Below are 12,021 nucleotides of genomic sequence, written 5' to 3' on the forward strand. Positions count from 1 at the left end.
TCACAACTGGAGCTGGGGTGGAAGCCCCGAGTTAAGAGCAGAAGGGGGGGGGCTGGGCCAGCATACCCCTCGCGGGCTCCCCTCTCCCCTCCGAGTGACTCCGCCCTCCGCCTCCCCGCACAGCGCCCTCCTCCCTCGTCTCCCCCGGCACAGACCCCGGATCCGCACCCCCCGCAGACGGGCCACCCACCGTGCCGGGAGGGCCAGCGGTTCCAGATCCAGTGCCTGCAGAGCGCCTTTGCGTCCAGCGTCACCCCCGGCGGGGAGGTCCTCCTCGGGGAATACCTGCGGGGCTGGGAAGAGCTGGCCAGGTGAGTGAGGGACCCCGCCCGCCCAGCGTGGGGGGGGGAGCACCGGTTGGAGCATTGGACTAAGATCTGGGAGGCCCGGGTTCGAGCCCCTACTCAGCCATGCTGCTGGGTGACCTTTGGCTAGTCACACACTCTCAGTTTAACCTACCTCACAGGGTGGTTGTGAGGTTAAAATGGAGGCGAGGAGGACAATGTCAGCCACCTCCGGGCCCCAGAAAACACGGGGTTTGATGAAGGAAACAAGCAAAGCAGCAGCCAATAAATGGAGAAGGGGGAGGCATGTGTGGTGGGGGGACCGCCTGGGTCAGGATCTCTACAGAGCCTTCTGCATCCCTGGGTCATTTGGACTTCAGAGTCGCAGGCATACACAGGAAAACCTACAAAACAACAAACACTTAGGACGACATGCGTGCAACATCAGACACACAGACAGTAATGGAGATTCTTCCTTTCTTCTTGGCCCCTACAAGGAAATCTCCTGAATGCATTCACCAATGATTGTTAGTCAATAGGCTCCAGTTTCCCTGGGCTTTCTCCCCATTGGCTTTCTGCCAGGTTCCCTTCCCGGTCAGTCTAAACAACAGCAGGCAAGGTAAGCACATTTAACCCTATAATGACTGTGAATTTAGACCTTGCAACAGACATATTTCCAACAAAAAGGACCAGGCAGCAGGTGACACGAAAGACCTTTCTCTGCCTGAGAGTCGCCCATCCTGACCTTGATGAATCGTCCCAGGCAGCCTCAGGCAAACTCCCACCCCCCCTCTGTGTGCTCTTTGCAGGTTCATCGATTCCCTGGGGGCGGCCTTTGGGCTGATCTCTCGGGAGACGTGGAGCAAGATCGGCATCATGCAGGACTACCACTCCGGGCGGCACGGCACCCACTACCGCACCCTCCAGTCCATGGTGGCCTTCGAACTGGCCAACGGCCTGGTGGCCTTCCACTCCCTGCCGGCCGGCGGCCCCCCGTCTGGCTGCCGGACACTGCTGCGCCTCCACCGGGCCCTGCGGTGGCTGGAGCTCTTCCTGTACAAGCTGGGGACCAGCGAGGGCGGGCACCCTTCCCAGCTGTGCGCCAGCGCCTACCAGGAGGCCATGGCCCCATACCACAGCTGGTGGGTGCGGCAGGCGGCTGCCCTGGCCTTCCTGGCCATGCCCTCCCGGCAGGAGCTCCACGGGGTCCTCTGCACGGAGGAGAAGGAGCAGCATGCTTGCGCCGCCCTCCTGGCCACGGTGCACGCCATCCGCCACGTCTACAACAGCACCCAGGAGGTGTACTCAGCCCACGAAATGTTGTGGCTCCCCTGAAGCCTCGGCATCCAGAGCGGCCGCCGCCCACGGGGGCCTGGCAGACACCCTCCTCAAGATCTCCTGACCCAGCGGGGCACCCGAGGAGGAGGGCAGCGGCCCACTCCCTGGCAGGTGGAACGCCCAGAAGTGGGGGGCGAAGGGCTGCCCGGCTGCTCCACCCACTGTGCCAGGGACCCTTTTCTGGCCTCTTCTTCTCAGGCACGGATTGGGTCCCCACCCGGGCAGAGGCTGGCAGAGCCAGAGGAGATGGAGACCCTGGGCTGCACGCGACGGCAAAGCCTGTGGCTCCAGCAGCGGCCGTGGGGAACGGGAGCAGAGCTGGCAGAGTTTGGTAGTTATTGACTCACTAATGTGGCAGCATTAATACATCTAAAAACTGGACAATCCCCCCCCCCTCCAGCACACACACATTAAAGCTGTGGGCCTTCTGCCACCTTTGCTTGCCATCTGCCTGATACTTTTGAGTGGCCGGGGGCCGTCCGGTCCTCTCTGTACTGGGTCCGGTCCTCTCAAGCTGACTGGCTCTTTTAGAAGCGCTTCTTCTGTGCCCTCAGATCGTTTGGGGCCACCTGCCCTTTGCCAGGGCTCCTCTGTGTCAGAACAACGTGATGCTCCAGCACCCAGGGACCTGATCCACACCCGCCAGCCAGGCTCCTCCCAGCTCCCCAGGAGGGCTTGCGAGAGGCACCCCAGCCGGGCTATTACCTACTGAACCCGGGACCTGGCTCTCCCACCACCACAGCCCAGGGCAGCCCGGGCCTGGGGGCACGTTATGTGCAAGGAAAGGAATGGCTCCCCCCCCCCCAAAGTAGGGCTCAGAGCAGGTCACAACAGCAGCTAAATACAGGTAATACAGCTGTCAGGTTCCCCGTCAAATCATTCTCCACACACACTTTGGCAGTGAAGGCTTTATTTAGAGATATGAGATGCTGTGGGTACGAGTTCTTTGTTAGGACTGAGGTGCCAAGGCGGAAAAGTCAAGATACAAGTAAAACCCCCAACATTCCACGCACATCAACATCAGCATCACTACAGTGACGTTGAAAGATATACAGCCACTATCTAGCCATGCACAGTCTTGCTCCAAGGACATGTCTCGTGAGAAAGATGTCTTGGGGCCCCTTAGGAAATTGACCAAGGAAGCCTCCCGGCTTCACTCCCCCCCCCCTTAGGAATGCAATGGCAGGCGAGGGCAGTGATAAGGAATACAGAAAGCAAGTCGAATAAATCGGTAAAGACGGTATAACAGTTTCAGCCAGCCAGCCCCAATGCCAGATGCCCGAATCTGACAACAGCTAAAATAGTATAACATAGGGAGTACAAAAAACAAACATTTTATAACGGATAGTGGTTAGGGATCTGGCAGTAAGCCCCCAAAATACACCTCACTGGGAGAGGCCTGATGGAAAAGCTCAGCCTTACAGGTCCTGCAGAACCTAGGGAGGTCCCACGGGCCCGGGCTGCAACTGTGCAGAAGCCACGCCCCTGTTGGTGCCATTTTCTCAACATGTTTTCCTGCTTTTGGAAAACTTTTTTTGCTATGGCACTACAGCACCCTAAGGACCAATCACACCTATTCCATTCCAAGTATTAGTTCCTCTGAATTCCAAATTTTCTGGATTTTTAAAATAAAGTCTCCAGCTCTTTTTATGTGGAGATATAAAGGGAAAGGTGTGGCAGTTTTTCTTCTAATTTGTTTTTTTTTTTGCCCTCCAGTCACAGCCAACATATGGCAACCCTGTAGGTTTTTCAAGGCAAGAGATGAACAGAGGTGGCTCGCCATTGCCTGGCTCTGCATACGGACCGTGGCATCCCTTGATGGTCTCCCACCCAAATACTAGCCGAGGCCAGCTCTGCTTAGAGTCTGCCACGCTGTGAGGAGATTGGGCTAGCCTGGGGGGGCAACCAGGCCAGAGTGTTCTCTCATCCCCTGGAAAGAAACGGGGAGAGGAAGCGGCAAGACGGCTGGGGGGATATTGTTTGTATCTTGACATTGTTCCAGAGTGCACGCACAAAGACAGAAGAGAAAAGGTGGGGCTGTGGTGGCCACTGGGAGGCCCATACCCCGAGAGAGAGCCACTGAAGAGGAAGGGGAAGAGTGGGGGGGGAAGACGGAGGAGATGCTGGCGTGGCAGGCCTGTCGCCAACAGGGGTGCTTCTGCGTTCACAGTGGCAGTAAAGGACTGCAGGGAGCCCTCCCCACGTGGGAGCAGCCGTAAGGACGTCAAACTCAGACCTAGTCCAGACAGAACACCGAGACCATTCAGGAACGATGATTCTAAGCTACTTAGCCGCTGGAATGGGTGGGGAGCCCCTCGCTCTGTTGACATTCTAGTGAGATAAAAATCCTCTGTCTTGCATCAGGGCGTGTGTGTGTGTGTAATGTGAAACCTCATAATAAACCTGTTTTTTCCTACCTATGGAGACACTTCTCAGAGTACAGAAAAGGTCAGACTAGTTGGGTAACACCCCCCCCTCCCTCCCTCCCACCACTCAGGGTTGAGTCGCACATCAGGTTGGGTCCTTTCAGTTGTGTGCCGACCTGCTAGTCTCTGACTGTCCATTGTTCACTTCTCTTTCCAGACTAATCTTACCAGGCTGCCAGGGCCGGTTAATTTTCACTGAAACAGCTCCCCTTGGTGATCGGTTGGGACCAGTGTTCCCTCTTCAGCTGAGTGAGTGTGAGCGAGCTTACAGTTTTTTAGCCCCCGGCTCACACATTTTTGTCTTCGCTCAGGGAGGATGGCTCCAGAGCAAACTGATTGATGCAGCAGCCAATTCGCTCACTCACAGCTTCCATGCCAGGAGCTCACAAAGTAGAATTTTTGCTCACAGGACTCCACAGCTTAGAGGGAGCATTGGTCCCGCTGCTTTAAGTGAACAAGCTGCCTTAGCTCAGGAAAGAGGTCTTCAGAGCAGACTAATTTATGCAGCAGCCAAATCGCTCGCTGACAACTTTAATGCCAGGAGCTCACAAAGCAGCATTTTTGCTCACAGGACTCCACAGCTTAGAGGGAGCATTGGTTGGGACCAGTGTTCTCTCTAAGATGGGTTAGTGTGAGCTAGCTCACAGTTTTTTAGCCTCCAGCTCACACATTTTTGTCTTAGCTCAGGAAGGATGGGGCTCCAGAGCAGAGTAATCTATGCAGCAGCCCAATCTCTCACAGCTTTAAGGCCAGGAGCTCTCAAAGTAGAATTTTTGCTCAGAGGACTCCACAGCTTAGAGGGAGCCTTGGTTGGGACCTCTCACCCCTGTTATCATCCATTCTCTGTAACTGTCAACTCTGCTCCTGGCACAGAGAGATCTCAGGCCCTGAAAGTTCATAATGGGGCTCATACCTAACTGTGACCCTTTTTTTTATTCCTCACGCAAGCAAAATCTGCACTTGAAAGCTCCGAAAGATTCTCTGCCTCCCTCCCTCTTGAAAACTTCCTTTTAGCTGGATTTCCTTTCACCTACCTGAAGAAGGCTGCTGTGACTCACCAAAGCTCATCTTGGAATAAACGTTGCAATTCATTTACATTATCAACAGTACTCCTTTCTCAGTGAGAATAGAATCATAGAGCGTTAAGAGTTGGAAGGGACCTTGCAGGGCATCTAGTCCCTCCCAGTGTTCCCTCTAAGCTGAGTTAGTGCGAGCCAGCTCACAGTTTTTTAGCCTCCAGCTCACACATTTCTGTCTTGGCTCAGGAAAGATGGCTCCAGAGCAGACTAATTTATGCAGCAGCCAAATTGCTCGCTCACGACTTTAATGCCGGCAGCTCACAAAGTAGAATTTTTGCTCACAAGACTCCGCAGCTTAGAGGGAACATTGGTCCCACCCCCTGCACTCTGGCAGGCTGCATGATGTGGACCACCAGAACCCATAGGATGAGGCGTCCAGTAAGCAACGTAATAGGACTAGGACTGCAGAGATTAAAATACCACCTAAAAATCTGGATCAAGCTGAAATAAAGCATAAGTGATAATTTGGTACCTTCGGGGATGCAGACATTACATCGTAGGACGATACAGGCAGAAACAGAGCCCAGGGCCCACAGTTCCTTTCCCTTTATTAGCCTCAGGTGGGTCGCCCTGTTGGTCTGAAGCAGCAGAGCAAAGCTGCGAGTCCAGAGGCCCCTTGAAGGCCAACAGAGTTTAATTCTGGGTAGAAGCTTTCGCGTGCACGCACTTGGTGCGTGCACGCAAAAGCTTCTACCCAGAATTAAACTCTGTTGGCCTTCAAGGTGCCTCTGGACTCGCAGCTTTGCTCTGCTGCTTCAGACCAACAGGGCGACCCACCTGAGGCTAGTAAAGGGAAAGGAACTGTGGGCCCTGGGCTCTGTTTTTGTACAAACGAGCAGCTCTTCCTCTCCTTCAAGCGCTGCCCGAACCTCCAAGGCGGCTTCCTCCCCCCTACGCTGACCGCCTTACACCCGCCCGGCGCTAGGGGGCGCTCTGAGCCACCGCGGGCCTTTGCCGGCACTTCCGCAATAGGCGGGACTTCCTGGTTTCCTTTCCCCGCCCCCTCAGGATCAAAGCGGGGCTGTGATTGGGCAGCGCCTAGACCCCCGAGAAGGGTGGCGGACGGCGGCACATGCGCATTGGATGCCCGGCCTTTGCCGTGGAAAGCGGGGTTTGGGTCGTTGGCGTCGGATTTTTAAAAATGTCTCTTCCCTCCCCCCCTTCCCGGAGTGTTGTTTCGCTCCGTGACGCAGCTCTTGGCGGGAAGGGGCGGAAGTGGCTTCGTCACGCACAGCCGAGCCAAGGAAAGCCCTGCAAAGTTGTGTCGCCCTCGCTTTTAGGCCACGGGGCTGCGGGAAGTCAATCAACATTTAACAAAACCCGCGCCTGAAAACATTTCAAAGTCTCCTGGAGAGCTGAAAACCCTTCCGCGCCCGCCGCCCGCCGCTCTAGCCCGGGCGTCTCTGTGGCAGAAGCGCCTCTCCTCCCCGCCCCGCCCACTTCCGGTGCCGTAAAGCGCGAGTCCGCCGGGGCCCCTCTAGCGATGCCTCGGCGCTTTTGCGACAGTGTCGTGCAGCGATCCAGGATGGCGGCGGCGGCGGTGCTGATGCGGGAGGCGAGCCCGGACTGGACGCACCAGGCGGAGACCACCGGGGTGAGGCAGGCGGGCGGGCCCCCCTCCGCCCCTGCCAGAGCCTCCAGGCGGGGCCTGGGGACCTCCCGCTTTCACAACTGACCTCCAGCTGACAGAGACCCGCTCCCCGGGAGAAAGAAAGCGGCTGCCTTGGAGGGCGGGCTCTGTCGCCATGGTGCCCCTGCTGAGGCCCCTCCCCAAGCCCCGCCCTCTCCCGGCCCCACCCCCAAAGTCCCCCGGTATCGCCCAGGCCTGGCAACCCTAGATCCAGCAGAGCTCTTCTGGGGGGTCTCCTTAAGGGCCAGCAGTCCCACGTGCAGATGGGGGGGGGGAATCAAGGGCGAATGAGTGCAGATGCAGTTTTCAGGTCTGAATAAGGGAGTGCCGTTTATCGTCACAGGGTGAGAATGAAGGAGGAGGGTCGCACAGGGAGGGTGTGTGTGCAATATTCCAGGAAGCGGAAAGGGAGGGGCGGTATCGATGGGGGCAGGAGCAACTGGGAGCCGGAGCTCTCCCAGCCTGCAAAACCGGAGGGAGCCAGGGCCGGCGGGGTCTTCCCTTCAGTGCTGTGGCTGGCAAAGGCCTGTGAAGCCCCCAGAGGGCTAGGCCTGGCGATCCTGCTGGTCGGCCAGATCTGCCTCCCTGTCTGGCTTTTCCGTGACCCCTCTTTTCTTCTCTCCCCCCTCCCCCAGACAACCATCATGGCTGTGGAATTTGATGGCGGGGTCGTCATCGGCGCTGACTCCAGGACCACCACAGGGTGAGAGGGGAGGAGAGAGCGCTGTACCCCTTTTGGAGTACAGGGCAGAGCGCTGCCTCACGTGGGCCAAACTGACTGTGCCCTCCCGCTGTGCCTGGGGTTTACCGGGCCGGGCTGAAGGCGACTGAGTGATGGGTCTCTTCTTGCTTATTTCAGCTCATACATTGCCAACCGGGTCACGGACAAGTTGACGCAGATCCACGAGCACATTTTCTGCTGCCGGTCCGGCTCAGCGGCTGATACGCAGGCCATCGCTGAGGCGGTCACCTACCAGCTGGGATTCCACAGGTACTGCCTGATTCCTCTCTGGGGAGGAGCAGGGAGCTCCATGTGCTTGGTGAGGAATGCCAGAAGTCCAGGAACGGCTCGCGGCCTGAGAGCGGAGCGGACCCTCCACGTTCAGTGGCAGTCTGTCTCTGAGCACCGGCTGCCAGGGAGGGTCAAGCACGTGAGCTTCTCGGGGGCTTCGCTTGGTAACAGGGCACTGCACGACAGGGACGCATGGCCTGATCAGCATGACCATTTTTGGCAGAACACACTCTCTTCAGAATGGTAGAGGCGGAAACCTTTCTCTAGAATGCAGAGTGTCTTCCAGATACTCCGTTTCTTTCTGTCCTGGATTAACTGATATTGAGCCGTGCTGCTTTCAAAGCAGTTGTACACCTTTGGGTCCTGTTTCCTTTGCAAGTCTGTATTGCGAGTGTGAGATGGACCCCATGTTAGCATAGCAGAGTGTCCCCCCCCCCCTTCCCATGCTTTAAGGGCTGGTGGCTGCTGCTTCCACGCGGAGCCATCTGCATCCAAACCCAGAGGTTCCTCTCTCCTGGGAATTCTTCTGAGCAGAGCTGGAAAACTCCAGGGGTGGACGCTGAAGAGAGCAGGCCGTTGTCTGAGGCACTGTGGAAGGCCTTGCTTTTGTGACAAACGCACATATTGTATGTAACATTATTTATGGTCCCCCTTTCTCACTGGGACCCAAGGTGGGACTACACAGAGTGAGACAAGGCAATCAACAAAATGGGACATTTAATTAACGATGCAGAAGAACTCAGATTGTATAAAATTGGAACCGACCAGAACCACAGCATAGCATTAGTATTAACCCTACGCAGTAGTATGTGCCAGAGTCCCAAATCATTTATCCAAGTAAGTTTGTGAACCATTTTGTACAGTGCAGCCCTCTTACCTGGGCAGAAGCGCCCTCTTGAGTAGTTTAGTTTTGTACAGTTTGGGGAAGGCCAGGAGGAAGGGGGGAGCCTTCTGGACCTCCTTAGGCCAGCCATTCCATGAGGTGGGGGGCCAAAGTGGAGAAGGCACCGCATGCGGGCAGTTATTGGCTTTTGCCCATTTGCAGGTTGGCACCTGCAGAAGGCCCTGTGGAGGTGAGCGAAACTGTCATGGTGAAGCTGTCAGAGGAATTTCCCAAACTCTAGTGTGATGTACACACACAGACCCTTTTCCTGAGTCTTGTCTGTGAGAGAAAAAGATTCACTCAAGGCTCCTGGCTAACAGAGCATGCGATTGTTATCAGAACGATCATTCCGTTACCCAAGAGTAACAAGCCGGCATACGGAGCAGATACAAAGTCCTTCTTTTATATGGTGAGCTAAACAAAAGGAGGTCTGGGTCTGGTATTTCGAAGAGAGTTCATCCATTCCGTTCGCAAACACAGTTCACTGTACCCTCTGCTTAGAGTCCACTCTCCAATCCTAAGAGGGATGTAAGGAAAACAAACCTCCTCCACTTTCCCCTGACAGATGAGGAGGACATGGACCTTTGACTGAGATAAGGTTGCTTAGCGATCGGGAGGTCAAAGAACAGGTTTTGGGTGGGTGAGAGGAAGGGAAGGAACATCCTAAAATAGAGGAAATCAGTCCAAAAGACAGATCAACTTTTGACTCATTAATCAAAGTTATTGCTGGGATCTTAAATCTTTGCTACATTCTTAATGGTGAAATAAAATACCTTAACAGAAACATAGGGGGAGAGGCAGTCCCACAGATAACAGGGACCAAGGCCATGGGGGGGGGGGGCTTTGTACGGGATAGGCAATACCTTAAACGAAGGTTTTGTGTGCTTCAAAGAGCCCTGGAAGTGAGTCTCGCACTCCACATACTACCACTGCTACGAGCACGGATGGCTTCAAGAGGGAATTGGATAGACATCTGGAGCAGAGGTCCATCAGTGGATCTTAGCCACAAGGCATAGATAGGAACTCTCAGTCTGGGGCGAGTGATGCTCTGTGTTCTTGGTGCTTGGGGGGGGCAACAGCGGGGGGGCTTCTGGTGTCCTGGCCCCACTGCTGGACCTCCTGAGGGCCCCTGGTATTTCTGGCCACTGAGTGACACAGAAGAGTGTTGGTCTGGAGGGGCCACTGGCCTGATCCCACCATTGGGCTTCCGTGCGCTGGGGGGGCGCGGAGCGTACGTGACTCGTGCTCTTCTGGGTTTCCTTCCCCACCCCCATATTCTGCAGCATTGAGCTGGACGATCGCCCGCTGGTGCACACCGCGGCTAACCTGTTCAAGGAGGCATGCTACCGATACCGAGAGGACCTGACCGCGGGGATCCTGGTGGCCGGCTGGGACAAGCGTAAAGGCGGGCAGGTGACGGCGGGGGCTACAGCTCAGGTGGGCGGGGGAGGGGCAGTTGTTCCGGTTCAGCCGCCCGAGCCAACCCCCCCCCCTCTCTCTGTCGCCCCCCCGCCCCCCCGCCTGGCAGGTGTACTCTGTGCCCATGGGGGGAATGATGGTGCGGCAGCCCTTTTCCATCGGGGGATCCGGCAGCTCCTACATCTACGGCTTTGTCGACGCCTCCTACAAGCCCAGCATGAGCAAGGAGGAGTGCATGACTTTCACTGCCAACGGTAAGGCGGGGAGGGGTCCCCTCACCGGGGTGGGGGGAGACTCGCTGGCCGGCATCTCGACCAACCGGCCGCCTCACACTCCTGCCCTTTCCTTGCAGCCCTCTCCCTGGCCATGGATCGCGACGGCTCCAGCGGGGGCGTCATCCGCCTGGCCGCCATCACGAAGGACGGTGTGGAGCGCAGGGTCATTCTGGGCAACAAGCTGCCTCAGTTCTCCTCCCACTGAAACGGGGGGTGGGGGGTGGGAGGGGGCAGCGCGCCTCCACGGCAGCAGCGCGCCTCCTCCCTCCGGCGGGGGCTTGATGACTTTATTAAAATAGTAGTCTCCTGAAAGGCGTGTGGTCTTCTTGGTCTTTGGGGGGAGGGGGGCACATGAAGACTGGGGGGGTACTGTGAAGGCAGCCGCCAGTGGGCGGGAGTGGCACCCCCCGCCTCCCACGCGGCTTGCTGGCCTGAGAGGTGCAAAGTCTGTGTAGGAGAGGGAGCTCAGGTGGGTTATGGGGTCACCCTAGGACTTCTCTTTTTCCGAGATTCTATGGTAGACCAAGGAATTCTGGGAGGGGACTCCTGGCCCCGCCTCAAGGCCGGTAACCCTAAGTGCAGGAGGGCCTCCCGCAAGACCTCCCAAAGGGATTGTTTTCCAACTCCAGTGGGGGCTCAAAGCGAAGCAAGAGGGCCACTGAAAGGCTGGACTGGAGGGGGGGTGGAGCTTAGATCTGCTATTCTGAAGGTGGCGCTTGGTTCTCCCCCCACCCCCTTGCAGGTGTGTCTGGAGCAATCATTTGCACCCTGCGGTTTCCCCTCCCTCGCCTTTGGAGAAAACAAGGTCTCTGTTGGGGGGGGGGGGGGCCGGCAGATTTGGCTGGTTTCCCTCCCTGCCGAGACCCTTGTTTTGTTTTGTGGAAACGTGAAGAGCGAGGGAGGGGCTGGGATTCTCCTTGCTTCGCGGGGTGGTGGTGGTGGTGTGTGTGTTGGGCCACCGCCGCCTCCTCTTCACTCTTGTGATTGTTTCCAAGCTGTGATTACTGGGAGGCAGGAGGGCCTCACCCGGGCCTGACCGCAGCCCCACCCAGCCTGTTTTCCGGGGCTTGAAGGCAGGCAGGCGTGCCGGGGGGGGGGGCCTCCCTCTGCAGAGGAGACCTGTCTTCCCAGGGCAAGTGTCTCCCCCCCCTGCGCACACACTTTCTTGGGGGGTGTCTTTCTGCTCAGCTGCTTCTCCAGCCTCTCCTCTCCTTGAGCTGAGCCCCCCCAGCAGTGCCCCCAGGGGCTGTCCGGCGCCCCACGGCAGTGGGTGGTGGAAGAAAGGCACTTTGCACAGGCTCAGACTCCAGGGCCACTTTATTGCTCAGGCCCCGCTGGCTGCCAGACTGTTATAGTTTTTAAAGAAATTCAGCAGTCTCCCTGACTCTCCGCTCTCACCGGAGCCTGGGTCTCTCCAAAGGCGCTGGGGCCCCCTCAGTGGGTGGATTCTCTTTCGGAGTCCAGCTGGTGTCGGAAGGAGACGCGGGCCTTGCTGCTGAAGTAGGCCCCTCCTCCGCTGCGGGAGTTGGCCTCGCTGGAGCGCCTGGATCGAGGCCCCGGAGAGGGAACTTCAGCCCCTCCTGAGCAGACCCCTGCAGGGAGAGGATTCTCTTTCGGAGTCCAGCTGGTGTCGGAAGGAGACGCGGGCCTTGCTGCTGAAGTAGGCCCCTCCTCC

General features: G+C 57.2%; 1 protein-coding gene across 1 annotated transcript; it reads left to right on the plus strand.

Annotated features, from left to right (window-relative positions):
* The first annotated feature begins 6,620 nt into the window (after nucleotides 1-6,620).
* Nucleotides 6,621-10,650, plus strand: PSMB6 (proteasome subunit beta 6). The gene is made up of 6 exons (XM_015427916.1): nucleotides 6,621-6,721; nucleotides 7,393-7,460; nucleotides 7,617-7,748; nucleotides 9,936-10,065; nucleotides 10,181-10,325; nucleotides 10,424-10,650. The coding sequence occupies exons 1-6, from the start codon at nucleotides 6,653-6,655 to the stop codon at nucleotides 10,549-10,551; spliced, it is 672 nt and encodes a 223-aa protein (XP_015283402.1). The 5' UTR covers nucleotides 6,621-6,652; the 3' UTR covers nucleotides 10,552-10,650.
* The last annotated feature ends 1,371 nt before the right edge of the window (nucleotides 10,651-12,021 follow it).

This window comes from Gekko japonicus, unplaced genomic scaffold, assembly GCF_001447785.1.
Source record: "Gekko japonicus isolate JY-2015 unplaced genomic scaffold, Gekko_japonicus_V1.1 scaffold761, whole genome shotgun sequence".
NCBI lineage: Eukaryota > Metazoa > Chordata > Lepidosauria > Squamata > Gekkonidae > Gekko > Gekko japonicus.